The sequence below is a fragment of the Balaenoptera musculus genome, chromosome 8 (assembly GCF_009873245.2).
Source record: "Balaenoptera musculus isolate JJ_BM4_2016_0621 chromosome 8, mBalMus1.pri.v3, whole genome shotgun sequence".
NCBI lineage: Eukaryota > Metazoa > Chordata > Mammalia > Artiodactyla > Balaenopteridae > Balaenoptera > Balaenoptera musculus.
The window spans coordinates 98,644,335-98,664,771 of record NC_045792.1 but is presented as its reverse complement, the minus strand read 5'-3'; the positions used below and the strand labels follow the sequence as shown (position 1 = coordinate 98,664,771).

At 41.2% G+C, this 20,437-nt stretch overlaps 1 protein-coding gene across 3 annotated transcripts; it reads right to left on the bottom strand.

Annotated features, from left to right (window-relative positions):
• Positions 1 to 1,600: 1,600 nt before the first annotated feature.
• On the bottom strand, positions 1,601 to 18,866 carry LOC118900257 (protein FAM111B-like). 3 transcript variants are annotated; one of them, XM_036862648.1, is made up of 4 exons: positions 13,878 to 14,387; positions 12,736 to 12,785; positions 11,626 to 11,738; positions 1,601 to 5,091 (listed from the first exon to the last, which is right to left on the bottom strand). In XM_036862648.1, the coding sequence occupies exons 1-4, from the start codon at positions 14,000 to 14,002 to the stop codon at positions 2,956 to 2,958; spliced, it is 2,424 nt and encodes an 807-aa protein (XP_036718543.1). In that variant the 5' UTR covers positions 14,003 to 14,387; the 3' UTR covers positions 1,601 to 2,955. The 3 variants fall into 3 exon arrangements, with proteins under 3 accessions (XP_036718543.1, XP_036718544.1, XP_036718542.1); XM_036862649.1 differs by lacking the exon at positions 13,878 to 14,387 and adding an exon at positions 18,852 to 18,866 and having other exon boundaries at positions 1,633 to 5,091; XM_036862647.1 differs by having other exon boundaries at positions 1,633 to 5,091; positions 14,085 to 14,387.
• Between the last annotated feature and the right edge of the window lie 1,571 nt (positions 18,867 to 20,437).

Sequence of the window (20,437 nt, the reverse complement as noted above, 5' to 3'; positions counted from 1 at the left end):
GGCTTAGTTCTTTGAAGTGGTGCATTTTCCTGAGATTCTGTATTCAACACTCTGTTATAGGATGCCAGTGGAATTTATACTAAATTTCATGATGCTAATGAAAACGAGGATCAGATACTGGCCCACAGTAAATGCAACAGGAAGGCCCAATATCCCTTGACACCACCTAGGAAGTATTTTTGGCAAAAAGTCCAGTCTGAATATAATCAACCCTCTAGATCTAACCGCCAGTTTACAGGAAATACAGGGACTACAGTTACACATCCAATGACATCACAGAGATGAAACAGCAAAGTCCAGAATGTAGACTATTCTATAGGACAAATATGACGCACTTTCTCCAGTAAATAAACGTCTGGAAAATATAGAGAGGAAGGGGAAATTTATACATTAAAAGTGACTTAAGTGACTCATACAACCAAATACAATGTGGAGACTGTTTGGATTCTGATTTGAACAATCCAGATGTAACACAAACAAAAATTAACAACAAATTAAGAAGTCAGGGGAAGATACACACTGACTGAAACTATCAATAAATTTTTGTAAGCATGCTGATGGCAGTGTATTTATATTTTATAAAAAAATGCTGCTTAGCTTTTTGATTGGGTAGTAGTCACTTGAGTATACGCATTTGCCAGAATTCACTGACCTGTACACCAAAAAGGACATATTTTACTGTTCATAAATCCTAACTTAATAAAACTAGACATTACAAAGAGAAGGAAATGGCCACAGAGATCAATGGACAGAAAAGAACACCCTGAAAGACAAAATCTGGGGCTTTGAGAGACAATGGTCAAGGCTGTTCCAACTCAAATAAGCAGTAACCAAGAGTTGTAACGTGAACTAAGCATAAATTGAACTCCCTACTGGAGCAAAGCATCCTGGCAATTCCTGAAAAACAGGACTTGATCATTGCTATGGGATTGTGACTGCCGAATTTTCCATTCTCCTCTTTTTTGAATAAAAATTTAAGTTATTGGATTCTCACCATACTCCACTCTGGTATATCAGGTGTGTTAGTAGGATGAGCGGGAATGGGCAGATATATCTCCGGGCCATGAGGAGCTGCATTCAGATGTGATGGAGAGAAATGCACATTACCCAGAAATGCCAGACTATATTGGAGAGTGGGTAGGTGTGCTTCATATGTGGAAGGAAGTGTATATAAGATACTAGAGGGGCTAGATGGGTGGGACTGTGGTTAAGACTTATAGTTTACCCAACATCTATTTTCTTTTTTATCCTACAGTCATAGAATTTAGGCTGGGCATCTGGTCAACCAGAATAAACACTATGTTTCACAGCCTGATTTTCAGCTAACTGAGCTATGTGACCAAGTTGTAGACAATGGGTATGAGGATCTGTGATATGCAGTCTCTGAATGGTGTTCTTAAGAGAAAGAGGTGCACTCTCCTTGTGCAATCTCCCTTTTACCCCTGGCTGTGGCATAGGTGTGTTGGCTGGAAGTTTAGCAGTCATCTTGGACCATGTTGCATGTTGAGGACTGTGGTGTAATAGAACCTGATTGAAGAAACCTAATACCTTGACAACCTGGAATTCCCACAACCACAAAGGACAGTATGTTCAGACTATTACACAAGAGAGAAATAAACCTCTTTTATTTTTGAAATTCGACAGTTTCTAATAAACATACAAATCTAAAGTTTCCGAAACAACAATTTTTCTGAGTCAGATTTCTGGCTTTTGCACGGCTGGAAGACTATCATATATTTGGACAGTTCCATCAATTGCTAGTTAGTATGGAGGGTATGTCAGAGTTCAGTGCAGGTAAAAGAGATATAACTGAAGTGGTTAGTGCTGGCAAATCTTTAGTATGATAAAAAGCAGTGGGATTCAGAAGGCCAATATTGGAATTATTGAGTTCAAGAACACACCTTCATAGCTGCAATCCAGGAATCAGGAAGCTGGACTAGGAAGCTGTTACAAATGCCTCTCCACACCATCTAAGTGAGTGACCAGACATTGCAATGCTGATTCTGGCTGCTGACACTGCCACTACCCATGAAGCTGATGACTAAACACTGACATTGAATGTGGCCAACACTACTGTCTCTAGACACTCACTTTTCTGACTTAGTTTGCCAGAATATGGAGAAGAAAGATGGCCTCCATTTAATATCTGTCTTCCAAATTACATGCAAGTGCATCTATTTAGAGGAACCTGATTTATATCCAGAATCTTAGTTGCAAATTGTGGACTGACATATTTAGTTGTTAGCTTTCTAGACTGTGAACATGAGAGGGTGGAGATGGAGACTAGTCAAGTCACTCTTTATATCTGCCAGAGAAGGGCAGAACTAGAGAAAAGAACTGAAAAGCTGGGATTTTCTATTGGCAATTACAATAGAGGCTGATGTCACAGTGGCATAGAAGGGAAAAAATTAAGATCAAAGAATTTTGGGTTTTAGAGGAACAATATGTCTTTTTTCCTTAACTCTAAAGGTATATTTCCCTATTATCTTGTTACACAGAGAATAATAATCACTTCACCAGTTATAAAGATGGAATGGATATACCATCCTAGGCATTTAGAATGGCAAACACCAAACTATTTGAGTAAGTGACCTAAGTTTTTAAAAAAATTTTTATATTTTTAAAAATTGTTATACAATTTTTAAAGGTTACACTCCATTTACAGTTATTACAAAATATTGGCTATATTCCCCATGTTGTACAATACATCCTTATAGCCTATCTTACGCCAGTAGTTACCACCCAACCTAAATATTTTAAGTGAGGCTTGAGGTTGTTTAAAAGAAAAAGCCAATGAGAAAAAAAGTCAATATTCATTTGAACTCTAATATCTGTTTTGTACATCCACATGATTCTCTGTAAGTTTTCTGAGAAATAATATTCATTATACTTTAAAGAAACAGCCCCAAATACTTTAAACTATTGGCATATTTTTTTTAAAGCAGCATCCTTTTCCTAATATTCCATGGGTTCAATCTGATGATCTTGAAGTAACGACTCTTGTTTGTTATCTTTCTCTTCATGGTGGTTCTCATTTTTCTCTTCTGTTAATAATTTGTATAAGCTCTCATCTTTCTGTTTAATATCACAAAGAATTGAATTCATAGAATAGCCATATTCAATAAAGGCGTAAACCTCATCTCCATGTTTATAAAAATGCCCAAAGGAGTGCATAGCAACCAAATTGCCAGATGCATTAAACACTGGGGAGCCAGAGGCCCCAACAGAAAAACAAGTATCATAACTAATTGTGTGAGTGCTCTGAACCTCTGATGGGAAACTTCTCTGGGTAAACATAGGGCGAGCATTATAAGTGGCAGCATAGGGTCCTGCTACCCCATCTTGATGATGGTCTAGATACCTCTCTAACCGTTGTTCTAAAGAAATCACAGCACAACCATCTATTTTCTTGATCTGGCCTTCTGGGTGACCAATTAAATAAAGCAAACCACTAGATGGTTGAGGGGAAAATTGTCCACCTAGGCCTGGAGGAAATCCATTTCCATTTTCTCTTAGTTTTAAAATGGCATAATCTAGAGTTTCATCAGACATCACCAAACGAGGCTCCATGGAAAACCAATCAACATCAATAGGACAGAACTCATTATAATTGAAAGTGACCTTTGCACACTTGCTTATTATATGCGGCCACGAATCTGGATCTGTATCTTTTCCCACCATGAAATGTAAAACATGTTGACAGGTCAAAATAAAACCATCGTTGATGACAAAGCAAGTAGCATTGCCTGTGTTTCCATTATTGTCCCATTGCATGAACCCAACTGACTTACTAAGATGAACAAGACGTTCACAGATTGCAACTGAAGTCGAATTTTCAGTCACTTTTCCAAAGTACTTTTTATAGATATTGAATTGTTCAAATGTTGGCAGTTGCGTTCTCTTCTGTTCTTCCTCAAAATAATTTTGTATCCGAAGTGCCTCTTCATTAAAATGTGGATATTGATGCATCATAACTTTGCTCAACACCTGTAAATTCTTCACCCAGAGATTAGCTACCTCCCTCTGGAGATCCCAATTAATAGCATATTGCATAACCAGATTGGGCCTTTGCCTAACATTTGGGTTTTTCCCCCTACGATTTTTGAAGCAACTATTATTGTAATAACGTTTGGTTTTGGAAGTTGTCTGGTGTGTCTTATCTTCAATATCATCCCCTAGACTTTGAGGTGTGAGAATTTTTTCTCTGTTGTGTTCTCCATCTTCAGTCTTTCCATCTTTCTCTGGTTCATGGACTTTGCTCTTAGACTGTATCAAATCCCAGGGACCAATTTCATCAGTGGCATTTTCATCCTTCTGTTTAATTTGTTTATGGGTACCTTTCCTGACAAATGGTCTTTTAAAAATGTCCAATTCTAAGACTTTTCTAGATACTTCATCCACCATGGACTGTTTTCCATGAATTTTCTGGTGACCTTCCATTAATTTCCATTCAAATGTGTCTAGATCAGACCGAAATCGGCCATCCTTGCATAGGGCTTCTTTGATAGTCTCACCCTTCAAAGCATAGATACAAAGCGTAGTTCCTTTTTCATGAAGTTCTTTGATCTTGAGAATCTTCTTTATGTTCTTCCCAACAGCAACAACGTGAAAAAGAATGCATTCAATGTTTGGATTTTCACATTGGCGTAATATCGGACCATCTTCTTCCTGGTCATCCTTTCTTTGACCAAACGTTATTTCAAAATGGGAACCTCTAGGTAGGCATCTGAGAGGCATTCCTAAATTTACATATCCTTTTATTGTTTTTTCTTCATAAACAAAAATGTTCTTTTTAAAACGATTCTCCATCCATCCACTAAAATTGTCATTAGCACTTAGAACTGAGTAGATATTCTCATTGAGTTCACCATATGCTGTAAATACACTACGGTCTGACTTCCTGGAGCGTTCATTCAAAGTAAAGGTGAAACAACATTCTCTACTGGTGCTCACATGTGGGTTCTGACTTTTAGCGGATGTTTCATGCTCACTGACTTCACTCTTAACTTTAATGGTGCTGTTACACTCTCGTATGTCAGATAGAGATTGATCAACAGGTGTGCCAGAACATGCCTGCTGCATGACAGTATCCTTAAAAAAGGAAAGATTAAAAATTTAATAAGAATCACCTTTAATAATAATGTTCCATGTTTTTCTAATTATAAAATTAAATTATACTATGCTGCATATGAGTTTATTTTTCACTAAGCAATCTGCCAGTGCTTTTGCATGTCATTAAACAACCTTTGAAAACACAATTTGAGGGGCTATATGATAGTTCACTGTACAATAGTTTCTGATCTATTCTTCTGTTGCTGGATGTTTAGATTGTTTCTAATTTTTTACTACTGTAAATATGACAAGCTTTTCTATACATAAAACGTTTTGTCTGAAGTCTTAATATTTCCCTAGGCAACCTGACCTTGGACTTTGAACCTCCAGAACTGTGAGACAACATATATCTGTGTTTAAGTCACCCAGTTTGTGGTATTTTGTTATGGAAGTCCCAACAAAGTAATATAAAGATATTTTCATATATCTTATGGGTTTGTCTCTGCTCTGTTTCAGTGGTATATTTTTCCATATCTGTGCTAAATATTGTTTCAATTACAACCTTATAATAAGCATTCATATCTGATAAAACAATTTCCCTCACTTTACTCTTTATCTTCAGAAATGTCTTGGATATTAGCCCTCTGCTCTTCTAATAAATTTTGATCATCTTGTTAAACGCCAGAAAATTAAATTTTTGGAATTTTAATTGGGCTTGTATTGAATCAATAAATGAATCTGGGAAGGACTGACATTCCAATAATATTGAGTTTTCCTACACATGAATATCTGATATCTTGACATTGATTTAGGTCTCCTTTCATGTCTTCCAACAAAGGTTTATAATACTATACACAAAGGACTTACAAATCATTTCTTACATTTATTCCTAGGCATCATGAAATAATTTTTCTAGACATCATAAAATAATTTTGTGATATTATGCAGAAAGCATAACAGAAATAATCAGAAAGATGATTTCCAATCAAGATAAATCCATCTTTTTGTAAATATCAATCTTAAATCTAGCCAACTGCTAAATTATAATCATTTCTAATATTTGGTCTATGGATCTTTATGGTTTTCAAAATAGGCAATCATATCATCTGTGGATGTTTCATGAATATGACTTGTTCCTTCCTTTTCAATTCTTAACTGTATTTTTACTTATTTTTCTTATCTTATTGTACTGGCTAGAATCACCAGTATAGTGTGATGTAATGATGATTATGTAATCACCAGGTAATAGTGAGTATTCCTCCATTCTCCCTGATTGTAAAGGAAATGCTTCTAATGATTATTTAACACAGTGTTTCCTGTAGAACTTTTGAAGATGCCCTTAATCAATATGCTGGTATGTCATTATTTATATTTTTAAGAATAACAGAAGAGAGCAGCTAAGATGAATTAATTCCATTTTAGCCTATTATTCTTACTAATTATAACGAAAACCTCTGGAAAGAATACAAAAAGCAATGTCTCAAATTTTCACTCTGGCCAAGATGGAGAAATACAGACCTAATTTACATTCCTGCCTGAAACAACTGGAGAAAAGGACAAAATATATGAAATGGTTTTCAAGACACTGGTCATTAGGCAAGAAAGGACAGAGATCCTTGAAAAACAGGAAAAAAATGAAGCAAAGCATATAATTACCCCAGATTGTTCCCTGAAGATAGATTCTGGTTGCTAGGAGTGGGCTGTGGGTGGGGTGGAGGAAATGGGTGAAGTTGGTCAAAAGTACAAACTTCTAGTTATAAGACAAATAACTTCTGGGGATCTAAGGTACCGCATGTTGACTACAGTTAACAATACTGTATGGGATAACTGAAAGGTGCTAACTAAGAGGGTAGATCTTAAAACGTTCTCATCACAAGGAAAAAATTTAACTCTGTGAGGTGATGAATGTGGTGATCATTTCATAATATATACATATATCTAATCACTATGTCATACACCTTAAATTAATACAATGCTATATGTCAATTATATCTCAATAAAACTGGGGGAAATTTTTAAAAAAGAAAAGCTATCAGTGTAATTAACTCTACTAGGAGAATAAAAAAGAAAAAACATACAGTCATCTCAACAGACAAAGAAAAGGCATTTTAGCAAACTCTGACATCTATTTTTGAGAAAAATGATTAGCAACCTAGGAATAGAAGGGAACTTCCTCAATCTCAAAAAGGGCATCTACAAAAAACGTACACGTAACAGCATACTTAATGATTAAAGACTGAATGTATTCCTCTTAAGGTTAGGGAAAAAGGAAAGGATGTCTGCTCTTGCCACTTGTATTCAGCATTATGCTGGAAATCCTAGCCAGACAAGAGAAAGAAAGAAAAGACTTTCAGATCATAAAGAAATAAGTAAGACTGCCTTAAATCACAGATGATGTGACCATCTATGTAGAAAATCCTATAGAAGTTATGAAGAAGATACCAGAAAGAAGTGAGTTTAGCAAAGTTCCAGGCTACAAGCAACAAACAATCAGAAAGATAAACTTCTAAAAAGTTCTATTTACAATAACATCAAAAAATATGATATTCAAAGGGAAAAATGTGACAAAAAGGTATTCAAGACATTTATCCTAAAAAAATATTGGAAGAAATTAATTAAGACCTAAATAGATAGAAAGATATACTGTGTTCAGGATTGGAAGATTGAATATTGTTAAGATGTCAATCATCTACTAGTGACCTATAGAGCCAATAAAATTCCTATAAAAATCTCAGCTGGCTTTATGAGGAAATTGACAAGTTGACTTTAAAGTTTACATAGAAATGGAAAGGACCTAGAATAGCCAGAGCAACTTTGAAGAACAAAGTTGGAAGACTTCCACTAACTTATCTTATGAATTATTATGCTGCAGTGATCAAGATAGTGTGGTATTAGTAAAGAACACACAAATAGATCAATGGAATAGAACAGTGAGTCAGAAATAGACCCAGACATATATATTCAATTAATTTTTAACAAAGGTGTAAAGGCAGTTCAGTAGAGAAAGGGTAACATTTTCAAGAAATTGTGCTGGAACAACTAGATGCCATATGCAAAACAAATTAATTAATTAACTAACATGTTAACTATTGACATGTATACACTGATATGTAAAAAATGGATGACTAATAAGAAAATAAATAAATAAATAAATAAATAAACATTAAAAAAAAACAAATGCTAACTAATGTGTGTTTACTATTATTATTGTTCTATCCACACATTGTATTGTAATAGAATATATTGTATTACTATTGCTCAATCGATACATTGCACCATAAAAAATAATAAACTCAAAACAGATCATAGACTTAAACCTAAAATTATAAAAACATCTAGATGAAAACCCAGTAGAAAATTTTTTGTGATCTTAGATTTGGAAAAGTGTTCTTTGACATAAACCCAAAAGCACGATAAAAGAAATTGATAAAATGGGGGCTTCCCTGGTGGCGCAGTGGTTGAGAATCTGCCTGCTAATGCAGGGAACACGGGTTCGTGCCCTGGTCTGGGAAGATCCCACATGCCGCAGAGCGGCTGGGCCCGTGAGCCACAATTACTGAGCCTGCGCGTCTGGAGCCTGTGCTCCGCAACAAGAGAGGCCGCGATAGTGAGAGGCCCGCGCACCGCGATGAAGAGTGGCCCCCACTTCCCACAACTAGAGAAAGCCCTCACACAGAAACGAAGACCCAACACAGCCATAAATAAATAAATAAATAAATAAATTTAAAAAAAAAAGAAAGTGATTATTAAAAGCTGAGAAATTTTAAAAAAATTGATAAAATGGGCTTCATTAACATTGAAAACTTTTTTTCCCCAAAAGACAGTATGAAGAAAAAGAAAAAAAAAGAGAGAGAGAGAGAAAGGGAATGGAAACACAAGCCACAGACTGAGATAAAGTATCTGCAAGTCTTTGTCAAATGAAGCAATCTTACAAAGGACTTGTTTCCAACAGATACAAAGCACTCTCAAAACTCAACAATATGAAATTAAACAAACCAATATCTTAATATGGGCAAAATATTTTAATAGACACTTGATCAAAGAAGATATATGGATGGCATTGGGGTGGGTGGAGGACAAGGGTGGGCAAAAGGGAACTATTTAAGGTAATGGAACTGTTTTGCATCTTTATTCTGGTCATGGTTACATGACTGTAAGCATTGGTCATAAGCCATAGAACTGTACACCAAAAATACTAAATTTTACTGTATATAAAATAAACGTATTAAAAAGTAATAGTAAAAGTTAAAGTCTTTCATGCAACCAGTAAGATAACCAACTTTGTTTTTTGGCATTCATTTCTATAATTTATTTTGTGTGCATTCTATTTTCCCAACTTTTTCTAGATTTACATTCTCCTTTGTTGCCTCTTTTAGATCCATTTTCCCCCTCATCACCCCATATTCCCTCCAAACAGTTTGGAAATTTTACACTGTAGTTCTGTTCTGTAAGTGAGTGCCCCGGATTAGTACTGCCCAATAGAATTTTCTGAAGTGATGGAAATGTTCATCATCTTCACTGTTCAATATGGCAGCCACATGTGGCTATTGGGTACTTGAAATGTGGTTAATGCAAATGAGGATCTGAATTAGTTACTTGTTTCACTATTTAATTTTAGTTAAGTTGAAGTTAAATAGCCACATGTGGCTAGTGGTTACCATATTGAACAGCACAGCCCTAGACAGTTTAACATGAATATTCAACTTAAAGTTTAAGTTAAATCATTCTTCGTAAATAATACAAGGATAAGAATGGTAAGTACTTCTCCTTTACTTACAGAATAAAATCCAAATACCTAAACATGGTATAAGTAAAAGATACCGCAGCTATTTTCCAAAAAGCTATTCTACCTCTCTCCAATTTTTTTTCAGCAGCCATAAAGGTGTATAGAAATGAATTCATGCCAGCTCAGGAATAGATCTTGATTCCCCTAAGTGCCTCTTTAGCCACAAGGTTTTGTGCAGGAAGGTTGAGCTACTTAGCTTGAGACAATTAGGCAAAGAGAAGTTGCCTCAGGGTAACAGGATAGACTCATTATCTGGATGGTAAAGAATGAACTTCGAAATTACTGCAGCTATATTGTCACTAGGCAGAAAGTCAGCCAGAGGAGTACATTAAAAGCAGAGTACAGGGAGTGAAAACGTAAATAAGTCCTTGAAAATATTGTGTACTGCTAAATTAAAGCTCAGCTGACCTCCGGACTTTCCAGATGTGTGAACCAATGAATCCATTTATTTTTTTCCCTCAAGGGGCTAAAAAATGTCTCTTTTTGAAAAAAGGCTAAATAAATATTAGCAAATAATGCTGATAAGAATGATAGGTTTCACCACACAGAATCTTCCAGTAGAAGGGTATTTTAGAACAGTGTTTCTCAAATTTTAATGTGTATAGGAATCATCTGGGTACCTTGTTAAAATGCAGATCACACAGATCTAAGAAGCTGATCAGGTGATATCAGTGCTGCTTGTAAATGGACCACACTTTCAGTAGCAAGGCCACAGAGTCCCTTAATCTGGAGTAGCACTGTCCAGTGGAAGTTTGTGCAATGATGGAAATGTTCTATATCTGCTTTGTCCAATATGGCAGCCATGAACCACATATGGCTACTGAGCACTTGAAATGTGGCTAGTGCATAAAGAAAATTAATTTTAAATTTTATTTAATTTTAATCCAATGAATCAATTTTGTTATTTCACAATTAGAGGATTTTTTTCCCTGACAAAATAAAATGTTCTTACTGATATAAAGCCTACTGTGATCTTGTAGCAAACCATCTTCCCAGTATTATTTGCCTACTACATTCTTGAATTCTCCTTACATACCAACAAGTCTAGCTATACTGTTCCTCAAATACGTTTTCATGTGTACATGACTTTACCAAGACTATTCCCTTATGCTTGATACACCTACCTTGTGAAATTATGTTCATTCTTTAAGATCTTTCTCATATGATATGACTTAAATTTCTTGAGTCTGAATTAAGGACTCTTCTTTCTGCACTTTAAAAGCACTTTATATCCTGATTTAGTATTATCATTTTGCATATTTTGAGTAAAACAGTGTGTTGGTCAAAAATCGGGCTCCGAAGCCTGATTGCCTGGGTTCAAATCCTTACTCTGAACTCCATTACTTTTGCAGTTTTAAGAAAATTGAGTGTCAGTTTCTTCATTTGTAAAATAGGGATGATAATATCTATTGCATAGAGTTTTACTAATGTTAAAGGAGATAATCCATAGGAAGTGACAGCTTAATTCCAAGTACTCAGTAATTTCTCAGTACACATTAACTACATTATTATTTTTGCCCATCCATATTTCCAATGATACTAAGTGTCTATACTGTTTCTAAGCCATCTTGTTGTCTAACAAGGTACACTTTGCTTTGTTAATTAATACACTATCATTTTGCTTTTACACAAACACTTATATGTATGATCTCCCCAAATATATTTTAAACAACACAAGAGAAGGGGTTAAAACTGCCATTCTTTACGTACTTATCCCCTTTGGGGATCCTAAGATAGTGCTATGGTTAGAGTGTCACCCCAGCAGAGTTGTTTAAAAGCACACATACCTTTGAAACTTCAGGTCTGGTACTCTGGTGATTTCCTGTAGCAGTGAATGACGTGTTCTCTTCAGCCTTCATGAAATTCATGATGAGTTCCAAGAGAATATAACTCACTTCCACTATTGGCCAAGATAGAGAAACAAGGATTGGATTTACCCCCCTACTTGAAGTGACTAAACAAATAAAACGCAAGATATATGAAATAATAAGTTTCAAACACTGGCTATCAGGCAGGGCAGAACAGTGATCTCTGATCCCTAAATCAAGGTAGGATCTGGGGATATCTAGCTTACTGCCTGGGGAGCGTTTCCAGGCTATATCTCAGGGAAGGGAAACACAGGCAGAGCCTGGCAGTTTCCCTCAGTTGAGAAGACAAGGTAAGAGCCCTGGGAGGCCCTGGAGTTTTTAGGGCAGAGTACTAGAGAGCTACAACTACACAGATGGAGAGAGTGTCAGAGATCTGTAGTGGGTACCCCTGAAATTTCAGCTAAATATTGGTCAGTGCATGAATGTAATGAAACTGTTGGAAGTCAGGGGAAGAACCACCCAAAGGGAAAAAATGGAAAAATTCTGAGGCTCATACAGGGCTGAGAATAGTTTCTGTTTCTCATACAGGGATGAGAATAGTTTCTGTTTCTCATACAGGGATGAGAATAGTTTCTGTTTCTCATACAGGGCTGAGAATAGTTTCTATTTCTCAGACAGGGCTGAGAATAGTTTCTGTTCCCAAAAGTCGAACTTCATAATTCATAACGTATCAGGAGGAGTATTCAGAAAGGTATTGCCTCTACAGTGGGACAAAATTAGCCCTAGACTAAAGGCTGTTCTGGTCCCACCTGACAAAATTTAAAAGCAAGCTTTGGAAGGATAAAACTGTTTCCAAGTAACATAACTGTACACTAGAACGAAGCTCAAGAATATTGATAGGAATAAAAACATTTCTAGCACCCAAAAAAATGTTAAATTGACAAAGCTTGATATCCAGTCAAAAACTCTAAGGCATAAAACGGAGGAAAATATGACCCACAATGAGGACAGACATCGATGAATAGAAACAGATCCAGAAGAGACAGAGATGATAGAACTAGTAGACAAGAACATTAAAACCGTTATTACCTTGGATTTCTGGCCAAATAAAGTAACAGCGTCCAGATTTACCCTTCAGTCTGAAAGCAAAACAAGACAAAATAGGTAAAATAGATGAAACAGTAATTTGCAAGGAACTGGACACCATGCAATTAAGGGCAGTGACAAATGAGGTGCATCCTGTGATTATTCCAGCTGACTTCCTTGAGAGATTTCAGGCCAGGATGCAAGGAGGGGCAGCAAGCCAGAGCCAGTTGGAACTCCTGATTTGAGGAGACAGAGCTGAGAGACCAAGGTGGCAGGAGTTCAAAGGACACAGAAGGGAGAGACCTGCACAGAGAGAGAACTCCGGATACATGAAGGATATATGAACTCTGGATATATGAATACCTCCAGGTATTCAGCTGAGAATTGATCAGAGCAGCAATGGAAGAACTACCCACGGCCAAGAAAGAACCTCTGCAAATTGTCAAACCCTCCCCAGATGACACCCCTCTTAGGAATCTCAGTTTCCTCATTTGTAAATGAAGGAGTTTGGTTCAGACCAAACTTGTATTGGTTCTGAGAATTCTCCCCTCTGAGTTTGTTAAAAAGAGGGAGGAGGAGGAGGAGGAGGGGGAGGGGGAGGAGGAGGAGGGGGAGGAGGGGGAGGAGGGGGAGGGGGGGGGGAGGGGGAGGAGGAGGAGGCGTAGGACGAGGAGGGGGTGGATGGGAAGAAGGAGGAGGAGGAGGAGGGGGAGGGGGAGGAGGAGGAGGGGGAGGAGGAGGAGGAGGAGGAGGGGGAGGAGGGGGAGGAGGGGGAGGAGGGGGAGGAGGAGGGGGAGGAGGAGGAGAAGAAGATACCAGAGTCCCATCCTCAAAGATCATGATTCGGTACGCCTGGGGCGCAGTTATGGGATTTCCACTTTTATCATTACCGCCCCCGGTCCCCAACACCGAAGGCACACGACACGTTGGTTGGAACAGCTACTAGACGATCTCAAAGTGTCTTTCCAGGTGTGAAACTCTTGACCTCTGAAGCGGGGAGGGGGTTACCACAATGGGGAGCTGCTTATGCCCCCCTCCCTCCGAAACCTCCTTGGATCTGGGCTGAGATCCCTCGAACTAACTAGTGCCCTTAACAACCACCCCTAAAACTCCAGGTCCTTTTCGAGACCAGAGGAGCCGCTCACAGAAGCTGAGAATCTGTCCCAAAGGTGCCCGTGACTGCCGAACCGGGATCCGCAAGAGCTGCGAAGATGGCGCCTGGCTGGTCCTCTGCGGGAACTCTTTGAGAGGAAGAGTGGAAGCCCCGCATCCCCGCCTGGGATTTGACATCGCGTCTGGCCAATGGCGGCGAGTTTGCGGAGGCTGTCTGCCCTCATTGGACAGTAGCTCACCCACTTCGGAAGCAGAATGGCCGAGTCAGGCCACTGAAGGAGGCGGCGGGAAAGGATGGGCGTGGCCCCCATCGCGCGGGCTGACCGGTTGAAAGGCGGTGCGCGGGAAGATGCGTGCCCAGCCCGCCTGCTCGTGCTGAAGATCCCGCCTCGATCCCATCCATCCACTCACTCCCCACGCTCGGGCCACAGTCAGCTTCCCTGTTCCGGGACAAACTTCAAACAACCATTTCCCTCCATTTCTTCCTGCTCACGCGCGTCAGCCGTCTTCAGGAGAGGAGCTGAGCGAGCGGGGCGCGGGAGTGGGAGGAGCCGGCAGATTCGCGCCTTACCAGCGGCTCCGATGACACGGCGCCTGCGCGGAGCTGGAGCAACGCGCCCCGCTTCCGGAGCCGCAGGGCTCACAGCTCGGAGCGTCGGTGCCGGGAGCGCGGCCGTCACAGCCGCTTCAGCCGCTGCGGGGTGGGCGGCGGCGGTGGACGGAACCTGCCGGGAGAGTCTCCGGGCCCAGAACCTGCGGACGTGGGCGCGGTGGGTTTCACCAGCTTCCAGCGCACGGAATTACCCAAAGCAGGCAGCTGACTTGGTGTCCCCAGCAAAGGAGCCAACTTCGCCTAGAGGCTGTTGCACAGACTCTCCAACCAGCAGGAAGAGACCAGCACCTGCACTCCCGGTTCCCAGGCCGTGCATTAGTATATGGAGGATTTTCCAGTCCTAAGGGAGGGCTCCAGAGTTAGGCATCTCCAAACTGACGACCAAAGAAGGGGCTTGTGAAAACATCTTACTGTTTAAGAAACTGAATAGAAGGAGATGCCTTTAGTATTGGGTGCTATTTTTGAAAAGCTGGTCAAAGAAGGGGAGAACATAATTGATATGTGATGATGGTGACAACTCTTTTGAAATAGAACAGATGTTTATGTAAAAGTCGATGGTGTTGGATAATATTGAAAGCTTTTCCTAGCTTGACTTGATGTAAAATATATACAGAGAAACTAGAATCACTGCTTAAATTCCAGGTGCTCAGTGGGGTTTGGAGAGAGTAAACCTTAGAAGTGTAATTGTAAAACTAACGTTAAAAAGCTAGAGGAAAAGAAGAGAAAAACTATGATAGTTTTATCAAATCACTTAATTTACTCCTTAAATTATCTTAAAACGTACAGGTGACTGGTAGTAACATATATAGATGGAGAACAAATTATTGCACAAGGGGACTTGCTGATTCTCTTTTCTTTATGGACTCTGGAGATGTTAAAATGTTATGAAAAGGAAGAGGCAGTAGAGAATGGCGCTATTGAAGTTGCCTGACATTTCTGGGGACAGAGAATTTGCCCTGGAAAGGAACATACCTCAAGGAGCACATGTATTTGCCATTGCCGCTAAGCACCTTGTAGGCCATAGTAAGGCGGCTGGATTTTATTACAAGCGCAAGATTTATTCTAAACAGAGGGTTTGAAGCAAGGGAGTATATGACCTGATTTTTAAAAATCCCTGGCAGCTGTGTGGACCAAAACCTCTAGGGTATGAGAGTAGCTGCAGAGGGAGAAAGCGATTAGGCGGAGCTATTCCAGCTTTCCAAAGATGTGGAAGGCACAGCTTCCAGTGGTAGTGGTGGAGGTGTGAACACCGGTTGGATCCTGCATTTATTTTGAAAGTCATGCCCAGGAGCTTTGTTTACGGATGGGGAGTTCCAGAAACAAGAGAAAAAGAGGGCTCAGCGATGATTCCTGGGCTTTTGACTTGAGCAACTTGAGCAAAGATAAAGTCTTCCTTAACGGGTATGGGAAATCCAAGGAAGGAGCGGTGTGTGTGTGTGTGTGATTTCTACTTTTGACATGTTGACTTAGAGATACTAATCCACTCCAACTGAATGACAAGGAGTGAAGTGAAAGGATTCACATTCAATACGTGATAGTGAATACCCAGGGAGGGTCAGGAAGGGACATAGGGCTGGACATGGGAAGGAATAACATAGACCAAAGTGAAAGAGAGAGAGAGACAGAAAGACAGACAGAGAAGCTTGGACTTTATGATGGTAATGAGGTTGGCCATTAACTGAGAACTAAATTTGAGATGCAGTGAAAAGGAAAAGGAAAAAAGAATTCAAAGGGAGATAGCTCATCAGAAGACAAAGAAAAAGCCTGCCTTGTTTCCCCAGATCCTCTGTTTCTTAGGTGACATTTATATTTTTACCTCCCAATGGACTTTTGCCCATTTGTAATGGCATCTCAACCAGCACATGGTTCCTGCCAATCCCAGAGCATCCTGGCTCCTTGAGCCTAGCTAATAGCTGATGCTTTACTCCTTGTCTGTTTACTAGTCACTGGAATAGCAACTGAACCATAGGCTTGAAATAATTGGCCTGATGCCATTTTAGGTGGCAGTCTTCCATTTCTGTCTTAAGTGTAAAACTGACCCTCACCAGAAAACTAACAGCCTAGAGCTGGCTGAATCAGGACCTATAGGTCCGTGGCAGAGCTCCAGCACTGCTTTCCCCTTCGAGGCTGTGCTCTGAAAGCTTCGATGCAAACCCACTGCAACTTGGCAACAGTGACAGAGTAAGGATTGCTCAAGGAATCTGCTGAGCCACCAAGGAGACTTCACTTTCAGCTGATGCTGATATGATGCTGTTGAAATAGTTTGACATCCTTGAGAACAGGTGTTTGCCTTTGATAAGACTACACACTGCACAGTCCCTTGGACTCAGCACCTTGTTGGCAGTATGTAATAGGTAGTCTGCATTTCATTATAAATGTGACAAGAATACGTCTGGCCAAGTCGCAGGTGGTTGGGTTATTTAACTGTCGTCAAACCCATAATGAGGTAAAGACCACTCACATGTTCTGGAGAGATGGGGATTCATCAAATACTAAAGCCAAGCCTGAGAGAGTCAGGGGACAAGGCCGGTGCTTTGGAATGGTGACTATTCCACGAATCCTGACAGATGTCTCTCCCCCCACCACCACTCAAAAAATCCTAACAGAGAGGGCTGATTTCTGTATTTAGTTGCAAACAACATGTTCTGGGAACAAAGAAGAGACTATTGCCTCTACCTGAGGAGAGTATGGGGGCGGGGGGAGAGAGAGAGAGGGATTTAGAGTTGAACTTGATAGGTGAGGGATGAGGGGAACTGTCATCAGATGTACAAAGGCAAAAGCAGCATGGAGGGCTAGAGCGTTGGCCTCTGGGGAGGAGCTGGGGATGAAGGCCTGGATATCCTATTCCAGAACTGGCCCTGAGCTATGCAAAAGCACAGAAGGGATGGCCTATTCCTCCTCTCCTATGAGTTCACAGTGGGCTCACCTCACTTTGGCTTAGAAGCTGTCCTCCTTTTTAAAAGAGGACAGGAGTGGGGTCTCTAAATTTCCAGAAACCACATAGGGTCAGCCCTGAAGGCCTAGCAGCTAAACTGTCTACAGAGACCCTTGGTCCATCCTATCCTAGGAAGACAGTGCACTCACGGAAGGGTAAAGCCCTCCCTCCCGGGACACCAGAGGCTCCAAGAAGGAGGCCGCCAGCAAGCCGGGATTTTTCTCCAGTAAAAGAAATACGAGGGTGGACGTTGCCTGGGGCTAAGAGACAGCGGTGAGCTGGATGGTTTCTCATCCTCTCTTGCACTCTGGGACTTGAAAACCCGGGGCTGTGCTGGTCTTTCGGCTCAGGGGATGGCTCAGGACTGGGCTGGGCCAGACTCAGGCCAAACTAAGAGGCCTAGACATCTGACTGTCTCCCTGAAGTTCCTCTCCTGGTGACTTGAGTTTCCAAGGAGTCTTATTTTATCAAGCGAATTCCTAGAAGGAAAACCACCCTACAGGGTTCCAGGCACTTGCAGGAATTTCAGGCTCTGAGGCCTGGAGATGGATGAACACTTCAGTCCAATCTATATCCCCAGTGGGGACTTATCTGGGTCGCATTTGATCTTCGCAGTCACCCCTTGATCTAGGTGTGACTTTTGCCCCCATTTCACAGATTACGAAACAGGATAGTTTGTCGGAGGCTACCGGTCTAGTTGGGGTGGGTGTAGGGGTGTCCAGGAGGAGTTTAACCTTAGAGCCTCACAGCTTCTTAGGACCCTGCGGGGAGACCTTAGGCAAGCTCCCTTGCCTCCTGGGGTGGAGTGTTCTTATTTCCCTGTTTGTAAATTAAAGTGATTGCCCATTTGTGATTCTCCATCCATTCCTGTTCAAACTCATCACTTGAGTAGCATTTAAAAACCACAGATTCGGGGACTCAATCCCAGTGTAATTTCAATAGGTCTGGGGTGAGTCTCCGTAACCTGCATCTTTTAACAAGTAGAGGCATCAACAGATCTGCCTGAGAAACTCAGACCAGTGCTTCGCAAAGTTTACGCTGCATCAGGATCCTCTGGGGAGCTTGTTGAAACACATTCCTGAGCTCCTGTGAGATCCTGATTCCATAAGGCTAGAGTGTGGCCAGGTGCATTTCTCAAGAGCTGATGCCATGCTGCTGGTGACCATCTTTCTTCATTGAACAAAACTACTCTAAGGACTTTACAAATATTAACTAATTTTATCCTCATAACAGCCATAGGAGGCAGCTACAGTCATCCCCGTTTCAAAGGAAACTGTCTCCACAGAGACATCAAGCAATTGGCCTCAAGACACACAGCTCTTAGCAGAGCCTGGATGACCCACCAAGCAGTCGGCACGTGACTCCCCTCTCCCCGCCTCCCCCCTACTCCCCCCCACCCCCACCCCAGGCATTGCTTCTCCGCTATTGTTCTAACCAGCTTCCACTACCCCAGCTCACCTCAGCACTTCCCGGGGCTGCTCCACTCCAGTCCCGCTCCCCGATGCCCCAACCTATCCCTCTGTGACCCTCCCTCACTGCTCCTGGGACTGAGATCATCACGCACAGCCCCTTTCCAGGTCCGCCCCGGCACACTAGCAGAGCCGGAAAGAACCTCGCCCAGCCCTAGAGCAGCTAGTACTCGCTGCGGGCAAAAGCTTCTTCAGGGCGGATGGAGTTCCGCGTGCGGCCTGCAGATGGCGCCGGAGGATCAGCCTGAGGAACGGGGAGGGGGAAGGAGGCGGGGGAAAGCGGAGGTGGGTGAGAATTGACAGTCATGACGGCCAATGGCAGCATGGTGTGGTTTGCGCAACTTCCGTGCTCTGGCCCCCAAGAGCTTCCCACCCCTTTAGGGGGCTGCAATTGTGGCAGGGAACTGAGAGGTGGAGGTGCCACGTGCTGCGTCACGTGGTCCCTGAGTGTAACCCTGTTAGTCCAAGGTTGCAATAGCTCATGGGGGCTCAACCTTTTTTTTTTTCCCCCCGCAACTTATCTTCCTCTCAGTTCACTAAGGCTCATCTCACCAGTCTCTGGCAAACTTGTGTCTCCATCACTCTGGGTCCTTGTGGTTTTGGTAAAAGGCATCGTGGGCGCAAAGCCGGCGCCGCTACCTGTCATTGTCTTAGCGGCTATTTCCCGCACTGACAGTGCGGGGCGGGCTGCCTGGCGGGTGGGGATGAGGAGAGCAGAGAGATGGAAGGTGGGAACCACCCCCTAAATGCCAGGCATTGTGTTTTGGTGTTTTCCACAGGATTGTCTCATTTCATCATCTTTGTCTTTAATCCATTTCCTGTTTCACAGATGAGGGAACAAGGTGAATAAATTGCCCGTGGGCAGTCCTTGGATGATCTTGACTCCTGTCAGACGCCAACGCCCAAGGTCTTTTTATTGTGCCAAGGCTGCCTTTGCAGCGTTTCAGTGCATGCAGTTCCGGTAAATCACCTCTCCCCACATTGATTCACTCTTACGACCATCTATTCATTTCTTAGGGACCCATCCGCAAGGCATAGGCCTAGTTGCTATTAAAAATACCAAAAAAAAAAAAAAAAAAGAACTCTGCTATGAAGTAGAGGAGATAAAAAAAGATATATACAGGAGATTAAAAAAAAGATATACACGGAATATTGATACCTATTTTGTTCCAGATAATATGATGGCGTCTGAAGACAAAGACATGGATAAAATCTACCCTTGCCTTTCAGGAGGCCTTAGGCAGGAGTAATCTCTGAACTTTTAATTTCCCACCCCTACGATTTTCAACAAACTCAGCATCCACTCCATATATATTATTTATGTTATATATGTATATATTCTTTTGTAATTGATACATTAAATGTTAGCTCACTTAATTTCTTATTTTTGGGGTAAAAATATAAATGGAGGTGGAAGTATTTTTTTCATTCACTCCAGTGGACCATCTTGGGCACTTCCTGGAGAGCTTTCTTGATCTGGAACCCCCAGCCCTGGTACATGCCTGACTCTCTCCCTTCTTTCTTTAGATGTCTGTTAAATGCCAGGTTTCCAGAGAGGCCTTTCCTGACCACTCC